This window comes from Polypterus senegalus, chromosome 10 (genome assembly GCF_016835505.1).
Source record: "Polypterus senegalus isolate Bchr_013 chromosome 10, ASM1683550v1, whole genome shotgun sequence".
Classification (NCBI taxonomy): domain Eukaryota; kingdom Metazoa; phylum Chordata; class Cladistia; order Polypteriformes; family Polypteridae; genus Polypterus; species Polypterus senegalus.
This window is the reverse complement of record NC_053163.1, coordinates 2686775-2702070: the sequence shown is the minus strand read 5'-3', so window position 1 is coordinate 2702070 and position 15296 is coordinate 2686775. Positions and strand designations below refer to the sequence as shown.

The 15296-nt window shown below is 48.1% G+C and overlaps 1 protein-coding gene across 1 annotated transcript; it reads right to left on the bottom strand.

Annotated features, from left to right (window-relative positions):
* hirip3 (HIRA interacting protein 3) lies at positions 1 to 13210 on the bottom strand. The gene is made up of 7 exons (XM_039764875.1): positions 13121 to 13210; positions 3531 to 3651; positions 1906 to 2047; positions 880 to 1832; positions 613 to 790; positions 431 to 529; positions 1 to 345 (listed from the first exon to the last, which is right to left on the bottom strand). Exons 1-7 carry the CDS (start codon positions 13183 to 13185, stop codon positions 176 to 178), a joined length of 1728 nt encoding a protein of 575 aa, XP_039620809.1. The 5' UTR covers positions 13186 to 13210; the 3' UTR covers positions 1 to 175.
* Positions 13211 to 15296: the final 2086 nt, after the last annotated feature.

Below are 15296 nucleotides of genomic sequence, written 5' to 3'. Positions count from 1 at the left end.
TATGAAAAACGTTCATCAAATTTTATTAGGCACAAAAATGGACAAACAAACAAACAGAAAAGCAACAAAGTGTTCCGAGGTGGAGTCACGTCGGTGGGTTTAAAAGTGCAGAGCGCCAGCAGGAAGCCCCCCAGGTGTTATGTACAGCTAATGGCACGTTTAGAAGCCAAGCGTCTCAGTCACTGTCACCATCATCGCTGATGATTCCCTTCAGGTTGGCCCACTGGGTCAGCCGCTTCTTGCCTCGGTGGTCCGAGTCGGATGCTAGACCCTTGTGGTAGTCTTCCCGGCAGGGTGGTCCCGTCTCCTCCCAGCTGTTGGCTACGGACCTCCGGCGAGGCCGACCTTGGAGAGCAAAGGTGACACTAAGGGAGCAGCTCATACAGTAAGGTGGCATGAGGCGGGCAGGGGGACTGGCACGCTTCCTTACCTGCCGTCTCGATGATGTTGCCGAGGTCCAGCGCCGCCAGCTCTTCCTTCTCCTCGCGCCGCAGCTTGGCCTTCTTGCACTTCTCCAGACTGGGATTTCCTGTTTGAAATGGAAAGGAGACGCTGAAAAGTTGGCCAAAGGACAAAGCCACGCACTGCCACCTGAGATGCCTGCCCGCTCACCGTGAACACCCAGCTTCTCGAGCTCCTGCTTCAGCACCTCAATCTTGGATTTTTTGCTCTTGCAGCCATCAAAGAGCTTCTTGTAGTTGCGGCGCGCCCCGCAGGCCGTGATGTAGCGCTTCAGGCGCGCGATGGCAGGGTCTTCCTCGCCAGGCGGGCCTCGATCACCAGTGCGCTTCTGAGATGTGACGAGAAAATGGAAAATGTTCACAAGATGGCACTTGTAAGGGGGCAGGGGTGGCAGCTGTGGCCAGGCAGACATCTCACCTTGCTTTTAGGCGGGCCTTTTTCACTCTTCTTCTTGTCGGCCTCGGTCGTGCTCTTCACTGGCCTTCTCTCCTCTTCATCCAAAGATGGCAAGGAGGACGAGGAGTCGCTGTCGGACTGATGGCCTGGCATCTCAAGGGACGCACTCTCCTTCACGTTCTCACCAGTCCCCATTCCGAGCTTCTTGTCCTCATCCTCTTCACTCTCAGATGTGCTGGATGCCAGCTTCCCTCCCTCCTCTTCCTCACTGTCAGACTCGCTGTTTGCCTTCTTAGTCTCAGGTTTTCCCTTCTTCCTCACCGGTGGCCTTTTCTCCTCCTCCTCACTGTCTGACTCGCTGTTTGCCTTCTTAACCTCAGGTTTTCCCTTCTTCCTCACTGGTGGCTTTTTCTCCTTCTCCTTCTCCTCCTCTTCCTCACTGTCTGACTCGCTGTCTGCCTTCTGTGACCTATTTAAAATGTTCTTATTGTCTAATTTAGTCTTCTTCCTCGCTTGCACCTTTTTTTCCTCCTCCTCCTCGCTGTCTGATTGGCTGTAGGTTTTTGTTGTCGTCTTCATCTTCCTCTTTTCCCGCTCTTCCTCACTGTGTAATTTAGCCTTCTTCCCCATTGTTTTCTTGCTGTCTGCTTTGGCCGGCTTCCGCCTCCCCGCTTTACTCCCTACTGCCTCTTCCTCACTGCTTGCGTCACTTTCTGTCCCCTCATCTTCATCACTGTCTACCCTGGTTTTCTTCTTCTTTCTTCCTTCCTCCTCTTCGCCCACTGGCCTGCCCTCACTCACCTTCTTTTTGTCAGCGCCTTTCTTGCTTAGCTCAGCCGCGCCCTTCTTCTTCACCTTCCGTGTAATCCCCTCGTCATCCTCGGGTGTTAAGAGGTCAGGGTTTACCCGCCGTCTCTCTTCCTCTGCTTCGCTGTCTTCTTTCCTGGGCCGTTCAATCCCCGAATCTGGCGACTCTGGAAAAGAAATGGAGGGATATAAGCGGGACTCCCCACCCTGGCCCCGAGAGATGGCAGATGGGTGCCCTACCTGGTCGGTTCGGGCACACCCGCTTGCGGTCAGAATTCCTGCCATGGCCATCGTTGTCGCCGTCCTCATCGGAGGTTCGCTTTCGCTTGGTGAGCGTAGCGATTTTATTTATCAGAGGTTCGTCGTCACTTGAACTGCTGGCCTGATTCAGAGGAGAAAATCAAACAAGTGGCATTACTGACCAGCCTGGCAACACCACGCCACACACTGCACTGGACAACAATGGTGTGCCTTCGAACATCTTGACATGTTCTTATCATGTGCGGTTTTACTGCAACAAAACGACGGGATCTGCAAGTAGGGGCTCGGGCACACCAAGGACCGCCAGGCCGTTAAAAACAACCACCGGCTGTGTGCCACGGGACACTTCTGCTTCCTCACCAAATAAAACTTGGACCGGTGGGGGATCTTCTGAAAGTGAAGAACAAGGAAGTTGAAGGACTTGAGTGACATCTGAGATCGACGTTTGCACAGATAACTAAAGCCGAGAGCGAGGGGGACATTTTAAATCAGTCACATTATCAGTGACAAGCGGGGGACGTCACATCAAAGGCGCACATGACAAGTGCAACACATCACCTGTGACGGGTAGGCTGGGACGCCAACAAAATGGAAGGACCGGGGGAAAGAGCATCGGTGGGTGGGCAATACCTCCCCTGGGCAGCTATGGCACCACGGATTCCCTCAGGGCATGCTGGGAGTTGTACAATCCTGTTGAGTTCTGTGTGGGCCGCCGTATAGTGGACTGAGGGCAATACCCACGAGCCACCTGGAACACTCCTGGCACCATTTGGGGGGCTGAAGTCGGGAGGAGTGGAGGTGGAAGGCTTGTGCCATGTGTCAAAGTCGCCCCCTGCCCGTCTGTGTCAGGGACAGGGCGGCTGTACATGCCCTGGGCGTCACAAATGGCATCGCAGATGGGATTCCCGGATGTCTGTTTGAAGGAGACCCGCGTTAAATAATTAATGTGGCCGTCCCGACACAACAGCGTGAGACCCTCACATCTAACAGCAGCACGGCGGGCCGCAGAGCCGCAGAACCCAGCAGGACTGCACTCCTCCCGACTCTGGCCCCCCGAATGGAGTGAGGCTCCTCCTTTAATTCAGGTGCCACGAGTGTTCCAGGTGGCTTGTGGGTATCACCCCATGCCTTGCACGAATCCTTGGTGCCACAGCCGCCCAAGAAGGCTGCCCTCTAGTGTCCCGGGGGAGGTATGCCCCACCATCCGATGCTCTCTCCTTCCACTCCGTTTGCATCCCGGTCAGGTAATGGCCGCCCGTCACACCAAAGACTCGTTTTTTTTGTTCCAGCCAGTGATGACCATGACGTCAGGCTTCAACCGGGACATTGCAATGATGGAAAAGCGGGATCAGGACCCATCAATGCTGGACACTAAAATGGGAAGCAATGGAGGGCGAGAACAAACGAACATCAGCAGCAGGACACAAGTGGAGCTCAACTGAAGTAATGCAACGTGAATCAGCATCGCTAAATTCAATGAAAGTTCACTTTGTGTTCTTCCAGGCTATCGAACACGAGGTTTGTGTTCAGCTACAATAACCAAAGTCCCGTCAACGGTTTGTCGTAGTCGGTGCGTCACAACAGCTCGTCTCGCGGGGACTCACCTGCATCTTCAGGAGCTCCTCCTCCACAATTTTCTTCAGGAGCCTCCGGTCCTCCGTGCTCAGTGACTCACATCCACTGAAGGTCTGGTAGCGCTTCCGAATGATGGCCTGGGTCAGAGTGCTGCGGACACAAGACAGGGAGATGAGCACGACGGGCTTTGATGTGGCCTCCGCGTTCAGGCCGCAGTTCACTTCATCGATTCCCTTTATTTTTAGGGGGCGCTCTTGAGTGTGGACGTGGCCCGAGCCGGCACTCTACCACCTTTATATTGGATCAAAAACGATCGCCATCCACACTGCAGTATTCACACCGTCTTCAAAAGGATCGGCGTCCACACGTTGAGATACGCCCGAAAACGCAAACAACGCACCACCGGCAAAACCTTGAGAAGGGGCCGTCAGAGATCCCGACCGAGCCCCGTGTGCTTCATGCTTTATCTAAACTATGAGCACACGCGTGACTCTGAGGAGCCACGTGGATCTACCAATTACAGAACTGGCGACGGCCATCTTGTCACATATGAATGTCTACACATGGAAGTGTGTGTGTCTGTCTGTCTGGGCCGTAAGTGCGAGGCTACAGCATGAAGCTCAAAGAAAGACTCTGACGCCGAAGTGGAACCGCCAAGGAAAGAGAAACTCGCTTAGCCGCCAATACACAAGCGAAGTGAACACATCGGGAAAACAAAACCTCCGAGGAGAGAGAAACTCGTTTAGCTGCTGATAGAAAATGGAGGTGAGCACGTCGCCAAAGTGAAACCTCCGAGGAGAGAGGACCTCGCTTGGCCACTAATGCACAAGCGATTCGATTGATTGATTGATTGATTGATTGATTGATTGGTTTCGAGGAGCCCAGGCCTTTCACACAGCTAGTCATTAACTAATAAGCCCGCCGATATTAAAGCAACACTCCACTCCGCGCTCATTTACGACAGGACTGACTAAAAGCGGTCCACGACAATCGGAGCGCATCGCCTACCAAAGGACATTCGGAAAGCAACCCTTCAGAAGTAAACGAAGGCCCGCGTGCGTCTACGCTGTCGCTTTACCGCGCTGTGCTTCCGTGTGTCCACTTCGTTCAGCGCCTTCTTATTGACTTTGACAAGTTGAAGTCATAAACATTGATGAGCCGAGTTATTTACAATCCGATTTTTAGGGGCTCTGAATTTTTTTTTTTACTGCAACAGTAACCGTGGGATTTATCGCACAATTGTAACAGCTGTAGATAATTTGCCTTTTACACGTGCATGCGGCATTCAGACTTCAGAAAATGCAATTTAGATGCAAGCAGCGCATCAAGCCCCCTGGAAAGCGACTCCTCGATGTCTGCTACGTTAGAAGAGGTCTTTCTTCTCGATGAAGGGCGACCAATCAGAGAGTGAGACGTTGTAATCAGCAGGATCCAATCAGGGATTGGCCATGAAATAAGCACAAACCAATCAGAACATGATGAGAGTATCGCCTTCACTCATCCACACCACAACGGCGTCACTGCGTTTACAAAAGTATCCGACTCGGGCGAGCGATTTTAAAGGCCTTCGCATTCGGGCGTCCAAAACGACGGTCACAGTGAAAATGCAGACATTTGTATGCGTTTTGTAAATGTGGGATTGTGGAGAGAAGGTGTTAAGACGACTCCAGTCGTGTAAAGTTTTGGGGAATCGCCCCGTATAATGTCCGATGGAGGCCAAATAAATTTGAAACAAAAAGGAGTTCAAAATAAACATTCGACAAACTGATCATAAAAGGAGAGGAATTTATACACAACAGGAAATGAAAAGGCAGGATATGACGTCACGACAATGGGCCGCAAGTGGCGTCATCTACGGAGGGGCAGGAGCGCAAATAGTGAAACGGCCATTTTGAGAGCTGGAATGGGTGCCTGGCATTTTATTGTTCTTCTTTACGGCGGAGAAGAGAGAAAGAGAGAGAAGTGTTAGTACCCTTCTGTGACCCTTCGTCCCGCCGTCGTCTGCTTACCTTTGGGCTTCTTACTGCCAGCGAATCGCGTGTGTCCGACAACATTAAAATAAAAAAACTAATCGGGAGCGGCCTCCCCTCGACTTCCTGGTATACTCGGATATGGGGATGGATATTTGAGGAGTAAACCACAAGACGAGGATTAGATTTTTATATTAAGTACATTAAAGAACCTTCAGCAACAAATCAAATTAATAACATATTGAACAATTATTATTAAAAGTCAAGGTGAATAAATCGGGCTCTGCAGCTGCCTGAATAAAAGGTAAAGGACCACTTCTGGTTAGCGGAAAAATCCCAAAAGGTGACAGAAATCTACTTTTTGTACCTCATACTTGTAATGCAGTAACCCAAGTGAAAGCAAACTCAAGTTATTGGATTTACACACACACGGCGAGACACACGGTGACACCAACCCTGAGACACACAGCGACACCGACACACACGGCAAGACACATGGAGACACCAAGACACACACCCTGACACACACGGTGACACCGACACACACGGCGACACACATGGTGACACCAACCCTGACACACATGGTGACACCAACCCTGACACACACGGTGACACCGACACACACCCTGAGACACACAGCAACACCGACACACACGGCGAGACACATGGAGACACCAGGACACACACCCTGACACACATGGTGACACCAACCCTGACACACAGAATGCCAATAGCGCTATTTTCAGTCTCAGGGAGGCCTAAAACGTTGAGATTCATCGTCGTGGTCAGCGTTCTTACATCCACAGTTAGCCATGAAGAATATCAATCAAATAAGACCACCCAACACATGGCGAAGAAAGGAAAGAAATCTGAATGACACGCGAGGTGAAGGCACAACCTGAAAAGTAAAAAATTTTTTTGGGTTCCCCAGTTCCTGTAAAGTCGGCTCAAATCACCTGAACAGGACTCCGAGTCTCTGGACCCAGGGTGACGAGTGTCAGGAGTGGGACACTTTTCTTGTCCCCCGAGTGTAATGACATATTTGTCCGCTTTCTGCTACACTGCCAGTCTGTCACAAACGTGTTCGGAGATTTTTTTGAGGTCGGGTGGTTCTGCTCGCTAATCGTGACGCCGTCAAGTGAGAACTTCACCGGGACAATAAGGATCCAGTAAAACTACATCCACCGGGTCTGTCTGGCACGCTAGGCACTGTATCTGTGGACAGCCTGCTTTGTCACGGCACGGTCTGGGAGATTTGTGAACTTTAGTGGAATTGTGTACACCGTATAGAGCGGAAGTCTCATTTTAAAGATAATAATAATAATAATAATACTAATACATTTCACTGAAGCAGCGCCTTTCCCCAAATCGGAACTTTCTTTATGTTTTTCGATGTGCACCACAACACCCACAGCATATGATTTTGATTTTTTATTGTATGTTATTTTTGCTTATTGCTGTGGATTAACAATCATTCTGATTATCTGAATTTGGACTGTATGGTCATCTGGGCTCATCAGGACACCCGTCCGTAACGAGCGAGGCCTCATCTACGGGTGCGTCCACGACGGGGAGATGCGCCAATAACCTCAGACTCACAACTTCATCAACTATGGAACCGCTCAGACAGACAGACAGACAGATAGACGGAGAGGAGAATGGATAGCCAGGCCGGCGCACTCACGTCAAGTAAAGAAGGGACATCGGGCCGGAGCTCAGCACAGCACACGTCACAGGCGTCTCACCGCCGCTAAACCGGACGTTTCAGCAGCTAGCAAACCAAAGACCCCGTCCTTGGCCGTGAAAGTCACACGGTCAGTAAAGATACGACAATGGTGTGTGCGCTGCTTGCTGATTTAGACTTTCTTTATCTGCCATGTTTTGAAGTCACATTTGGATAAAGGAGTCTGCCAGAGAACAATAATACTAATAATGAAGCAGACTGCTGATTATGGAATATTTTTTGGCTGGTATCTTCAAAGTCGCCTTGGATTAAGACAAAGATACTCAGGCCTGGTCAGAGTGCCAGGCAGAACACAACTGAACCCGCTGCAGCCGGCAGGTAAAGAAGTCGCCCGGCCTGCCCGCCCGCCACTACCACACTACAGTGAGGTTTACGTCACAAACGCTTCATTCGGATTTCCCCTTTACAGTCGTTTTTAGCAGAATGTCCCAAAATGCCACTCTGTCAGTCTTGGCTGAGGCTGCACTTCCACGCTTTCCCTCTCAACAGAACGAGAACGGTGCTCACTGCAGGAAAGCGACGGCCTCGCTAAAGAAAAGAGAAACTCTGCGGCCCACCTCGGCCATGCACTCTAGTTTCTTAAACTGGGGGTCTCAGTTTGTCCAATTTTGGCTCACACAGAGTTGTACTTAATGGTCACAGCGGGCAGTTTCAGCAATCGACTTGGCGCTGCTATGGCCCTGATGGCACCGATTCTCTCCTGTCTTTTGGTTTTTGTTCTTTATTTTGCCGTGTACAATTTCTTGTATTAGGAATTTGTTAGTTTTCGCATACCCCTTGGGGTCAGAGTGCAGGGTCAGCCATTGTACAGCGCGCCACCTGAGCAATTACAGGCTAAGAGACTTGCTCAAGGGCCCAGCAGAGGAGGATCTCTTTTGGCAGTGACGGAGTGGAAACACCACATGTGGCGAGGGAGACGAGACGGGACGACACCGCGTCACACGTTGAAGAGAAAAGCAGCAGAAGTCTGCTGGGAAATGGCAAATATCATCCCATTATATAAAAAGGGTGACAGGGCAGATCAGAGCAACTAAAGGCCAGTAAGCTAAACGGGCATCACAGGAAAATGAATGGAAGAAATTATTAAGGAGAAGATGGAGCGACACCTGGCAAGATGAAGAGTTATTAGGAACAGTCAGCGTGGAGTCAGAAGAGGGAGGTCGTGTTTTACTAACAGGCTGGAATTCTATGAGAGGGCGGCATGGTGGCGCAGTGGTAGCACTGCTGCCTCGCAGTTAGGAGACCTGGGTTCGATTCCTGGGTCTTCCCTGCGTGGAGTTCGCATGTTCTCCCCGTGTCTGCGTGGGTTTCCTCCGGGTGCTCCAGTTTCCTCCCACGGTCCAAAGATTGGATTGGATTGGCGATTCTAAATTGGCCGTAGTGTGTGCTTGTGTGTGTCCTGCGGTGGGTTGGCACCCTTGTGCCCTGTGTTGGCTGGGATTGGCTCCAGCAGACCCCCCGTGACCCTGTGTTCGGATTCAGCGGGTTGGAAAATGGATGGATGGATGGAGCAGATGAGATTATTAATGTGGACTTGCAGAAAGCATTTGATAAGGTGCCACCTGAGAGGGCGGGCATCAAACTCGTGCGATCCTGCGATGTCCACGGCTTTATATAATGTTGGCTCAGACCCGGCACTTAAAAGTTTCTCTCACACTTTCGCTGAGTTTGTGCCAAACACTAGTCTATCCCTGACCATCTCATCTTCGTTTGCATAAGCACAGTCCTTCACCCGCGAATATTTAGCAGCAGAGCGTTTCTATTGGATTGCTGCTGACGGACGGCCTTATATGGGCAGGCAATTACGTGGGAGGCGTGATGATGGGGGACGCAACTCCGCCTCTCACGGTGACCGAGCTGCAGGCTATGGCCGTATGTGTACGTAAGTAGGTTCCAGTTATGACCGCTATGTGTAGAATTTCGAAATGAAACCTGCTTAACTCTTAAGCCGTAAGGAATGAGCTGCCAAATTTCAGCCTTCTACCTACACGGGAAGTTGGAGAATTAGTGATGAGTGAGTGAGTGAGTGATAGATATCTATCTATATAAAAATATACATAAAATATATATATACACATATAAAAATGTATATGCATATATTTACATATATAAAAATCCAACGTCTGTCTGTATGTCCGTCCGCTTTACACGAGAGGACTACTTAGATCCCAATTTAGATCTTTTTTTTTTTTTCTAGAATTGGCTTGAACATTTCGGTTGATTTCGCGAGTTCTCACGAAGCGTTAAGTATCAGAGTTCACTTGTGCTACCAATTTATTTGCATGAATCCGAGACAGAGGCTGTGGTTCGAGGGGAGGAGGAGCCGGGCGGGGCCTCCTCACTCACACCAGCCTCCGTTCGAGTCAGTCTACTTCTCGCGACATGTTGGTGTGCACCTCGCCTCGGCTTACCTCGCGATACCCGTTGGTTTGTTGCTTTTTAAAGTGTCCTGTTTCATGGCTACATAGGCAGAGCCGCGGGGGACGGCTAGTCACTCACTATAATTTAAGGCCCATGAGGCATGTGGATATTTATAAAGGCTAATAGTTTACTTAAATGCTAGTGGGGGGACTGCTTGATGGGTACAGCACCATTTTAAAGCTGTTGTTACTCTTACTATTTAAGTATTTTACACCCTTTCACAGAAAAAAAGCAAAATATTGTTCACTTGAGTAATGGAGGTACTTACTAGTAAAACGCCATTGAATAGGATCTGTTTTTGCTGTGGTATTGAACGGGCGTCTAGTATCGTGAACTTTCACTGGCACTGTGACACACTTAGTACCGAAGGTGCCATCTTCTTGTTTACACCACCTTGATGTCGATACTAGAACTCTCGTCTCATATTCATTATGGAGTCTCAAACCCAAAAGTCTTCAGTGCACAGCAGAAACAGACGGCCAAACTGACCTTACCATTCCAGTCCTTTCAGAGCAGAACGTCCCGCATTACACTGATGGTCCTGGATGAAATTTAAAAGAATACTCCACCAAAAATACGTACTTACCGCCTGTGCTTTACTTTGATTTGAAATCCTTTGTTAACCCCTGAAGAGAAGTTGTCTTTTCACGTGATCTCTGGAGGTCTCAGTGCAGCGTCAGCCATCGTACAGCAACCTTCCCAATACCAGCGCAGATCCTTAGCCTCAGAGCCACCACTTCATCTTATGGTGATGGCCAAAATTTTTTTTAATTAAATGTTTTCATAAAGAAAAAGAAAAAACTTAATAAATGGAAAATGGAACTTAATAGTCATAAATGCTGGAGAACAGCAAACGACATGAAAAACATGTTTGGAAAAAGTAAAAGTCAAGTCACATAATCCATATGTGTGTTCGCCTGTCGAATCCTCAACACCTACAAAAAGTAGCCATTTCTTTGCTAAAAGGTCATTAACATTAAGGTCTGGTTGTAAACAGTACAACGCATACCCACAATTCTGTGCTTTGGAATTGAAGACTGGGCTCTTGACCAATGAATGAGCAGAGAGTGGGTGAGACTTCAAGTCAGGTGCTCGTGTGTGTGTGTGTGTGTGTGTGTTCTTTCCTCGGTCAGGAGGTCACATTCAAAAATATGTTAGTAAAAATACACGTTTGGGACGTTATGAGCAAACAAGTGGATGACTGTCCATGTGGATTATGCGACACAAATAACGCAAGACCGTTTCATGGACGTTCTGATAGTGTTTGCGGTTGTTCTGCGCTGGTCACCCACCATGATTGTAGAATTATAAACTTCTTACCTCCCTTCTGCATGAGACTTTTTCTCTCCTCTTTACTATCAAACACATGGTGTAAAAAAGGGATAATCAAAATATCATTTTGGGTGGAGTATTCCTTTAAGTTACAATTTTTCGTTCTCATAACTGGAGGCTGTGGTATAGCGGGTCCACACCTCAAATTGAAAATAGATAGAGATAAATAAATAGATAAAAAGAGGGGGCGTGGTAATGGGGCCGGAGCGGTTCCCAGGACACACCTGATCCACGTCCCCGTAATAAACAGTAGAAGTGCGAGGCGGATAAAGGAAGTGAGAAAAAAGGAAAGAACGGGACCGGAGGTTAAGGGAGAAGAAGGCGGCAGGAAGGAGAAAGCCGGTGCGTGAGCGAATGAGAGCGCGCTTGTTGAAGGTTCAATGCAGCTGGTAGGAGACCCCAGAGGAGCGTCTGGCCAACTCTCGGGGGGCAGACTGAAGCGGTCAACCAGCTGAGCAGTTTTTAGGAGCTGGAGTGACCGACTTGCCGTTGAAGGGAGCGGAGTCGAGGTGGCTTTGGGCGTGTTGAGCACCAGCGTGAGCATCCTGCCCGCAAGGGAGAAGGGAAGCCAAGTCTCGGTCCGGCTGGAGCCTTACGTAGCCGGGGATCGGAGGGCTACCGGACCAGCACAGGAAGGAGCTGCATCTGCTGGTAGGGCGACTCCCCCGTATGGGAGAAGCAGGGGAGCCGCCAGTAGAAAGAAGAAAGCACCAGAGGTTTACGACAGGACTGATTCCAGCCATTGTTTTAACCTTGTTGTTTTAAAAAGGATTTATTTATTGGATTTTAACCTCCACAGTTCACCTTTTTTAACGGATTATTTATTAGAGACACTGCATTTATTTATTTGGACTCTGTTTTTGGTTTTGTTTTTCAATAAAACACTCATTGTTGAGGTCTTCACTGTCTAGCTCATCGGTGACATTACCAACGGTGTCGGGTTCAAGAGTTCCCAGAAGCCAGATGGGAGCGTGCAGCTGAACCCGCATCGCCACAGATGCCTAATTCCTACTTCATTCATTCTGTATTCTAACCTAATCACAGTCCTCCCTCACACTGAAAGGCATTTTCTGCAGCAAAGACTGACCAAATGCCGCACCATCTTTAAAAGGGTCAGGATGAGCACCCAGGACACTGAGCTGGATAACAAATTAGATAGATAGATACTTTATTAATCCCAAAGGGAAATTCACAAAGAATTAGGAAACGCACATCCATAAAGAAGCTAAATGACAAAAAAAAAATTCAACCACATTACGATATGAATAGCATCCGCCTAAAGTGCCAGCTGCCCTAACCAATCATCTCCCTGGATGCTTAAAGTGACAGCTGCACTAGCCAATCATCTTATTGGATGGCAACTTTAGAGAATTCTGTTTGGAAAAGGTGCTCAGTCTTTGGAAACGGAACCAGCCGGCTGCTCTCATTGCAAATCATCGCATCAGAGAATCAACACCACCAGCTGCTCGCACTCGAACTTGTGTGGACGTTTCCTTATTCCACATTGACTCTTTAAGATGAGTACCCACTCGGTTTAATCACTAATTAAAATCTCTTAAGAAGTAAATTGGCCATCCACAAGGATACCATTCTTATAGGATGGTGCCAACCAATAATCCACACTGCTACCAACACCTGACAAGTGCACCAACCAGTTGCCCACACTGGTATTAGTATTTGACAAGTGTGCCATCCAGCTGTCCACACTGAGTTCATTATCTGAACACTAAAAGTACAAGCCAACGCGCCTGATTCATTCCGGTCCGGTGCCCCCTTGTTACAAAAAGCTCTCATCAATCCACAGTTAACACCGGTCCTGGAGGATGGTGCCAGGGAATAATCCACACTGCTACCAACATCTGACAACGGCAGCAAGCAGCTGCCCAAACTGATAACTAGCGTCTGCCAATTGTGCCAGCCAGCTGTCCACACCGTAACACTGACACCTGTCACTTGCCAAAAGACCGTTTGAACTGGGCGCGTGCACCAAAATTCAGAAGAGCTGCAGACGCAAACAAGCAGCTCACATTGGGATAAGGCTCTGACATCAAAAGACGGCGCGGATTGTACTTCCCGGCGACAAATACGACACACCCGATCGCGGCGCTTTCCCTCTGCACGTATACACCGCCAGATTTCACTCCACACTCACCTGAGATCAGCTGTGTTCCGCAACTGTGCCTGAACAAATTTGCGCAGTTGGCCGAGCTCCGCCATTTGTTCAAATCTGCATCGCGCGGAAGGTGGGAGCGCACGAAAGCGCGAGACGGCACAACGTCATTGCGTCACGGCGCTCCGTAACAGCCATATTGGTGAGGTCAAGCTGGTTAACTATGGTTGTTTTATCTTCAAATATTTCTTTGATAATGTTGTTTTGTGCAGCTAATTCAAAGTAAAAACAATTCTTGTGCGTCTGGCCTACAGTGGACTGACTTCACATCCCGGGCTGGTTTCCGCAGTTCACTCAGTGTTGCCAAACTGGAACTGGAATAAGCAGGTAGAATGAAGGATGAATGTGTCCAAAGTGACTTACAAATCACAGTGGTAAAAATCTTGCACACTTTTCTTTTCACACAATTGAAGTTCTTGTTAGTTAAAGGCAAATACATGAGGTCAGTATAGAGAAAAGAAATAAAAGTTTGCAGCTCACATACTGTAGTCACATTCCATATATACTGTACTGTAAGCCGCGCTCGCCTTACACTCGTTCATATTATGAAACCAAGTGTGAACATTCTTTTTAATTAATCTTTCTTGATAATAACCCAGAATGACAAAGTGAAAACATGTTTTCAGAATAATCTGCAAATTTATTGCAGCTCAGAAACTGAAATCTCTCATTCCTAGAAGTACTTTTTACATTGACTCAGGCGCCGCTGTGAATGGCAGCCTTTCGAGCAGCTCCGCGTATGACTTTATCTTTATCACTCCTGTCACTTTCTTTTAGGTGGACTCGTTCCACTTTGTACTACTTTTTATGTGAATTTCCCCTTGGGATTAATAAAGTATCTATCTATCTATCTATCTATCTATCTATCTATCTATCTATCTATCTATCTATCTATTATATAGTGCCTTTCATATCTATCTATCTATCTATCTATCTATCTATCTATTATATAGTGCCTTTCATATCTATCTATCTATCTATCTATCTATCTATCTATCTATCTATCTATCTAAGTACTGAGACCACTCATTCACTACATTGTAGAAGCCCCTTTGGCAGCAATTCCAACTTGGACTCTTCTTGGTAAGTCTCTACAAGCGTGGCACACTTGGATTTGGGCAGTTTATTCCATTCTTTTTAGCAGATCCTCTCATCCCCCCTTAGAAAGCCATCCTCAGGTCTCTCCACACATGTTCTGTGGGGTGGGCTTTGGCCGGGCCACTCAAGGAGCGTTGTCTTGGCTGTATGCTTCAGGCCATTGAACCATCACCTCAATTTGAGAAGACATGCACTCTGAGGAAGATTTTCTTGAAGGACTGCTCTGTATTTGGCTGCATTCAAACTTACCTCAGTTCTGACCAGTCTCCGCTGTCCCTGTCCCTCACCTACCATAGCATTGGGGTGGCATTAGGCGGATGAAGAGCAGTGCCTGGTCTTGGCCACACGCAGCATTTGAAGTTCTGCCAGTACATTTCTAATTTTTCCTTATTGGACCAGAGAATCTTTTTTTTCCTCATGTTTTCAGAATCCATGCCTTTTACTCAAGAGTGGCCTCCGTCTATCCAGACTGCCATAAATTCCGGATTGATGGAGTTCTACTGAGATCAAGCCAACAGGTTCTCCTGTCTCATCAGGTGACTTCTGCAGATCCTGGTGATTCCAGCAGTCTTCCATTTCACAATTCTCGAGGCCACTGGGCTGCCTGGAACACTTAAAGCTTTAGAAATGCATTGATCCCCTTGCCCTGATCTGTGCTTCATCACAGTTTGATTACCAAAAGATCTGCTGGGAGTTCCTTGGGCTTCATGGCTGGCTTTTGTCCTGACTTTCTTCTTTACACAGGTCCACGTGTAACTTTCTAAATGACATCCAGTCCATTCAGTGGGCCACAAGTGGACGCCAATCAAGTTCTAGAACTGTCTCAAGGAGAATGAAAGCAAATGGGATGTTCCTGAGCACAATTTGGAGGGCCACAGCAAAGGGTCTGAAGACTTCTAGGAACGAGAGAAATGAGAGAATTCAATTCTGGATTTTTAATAAATTTTTAGACCTTTCTAAAAACATCTTTCACTTTGTCATTTGGGTTACTGGGAGTAGATCGATAAGCAAAAACGGCAAATGTATCAATTTAAAATTAAATGTACAAAACAATAAAGCA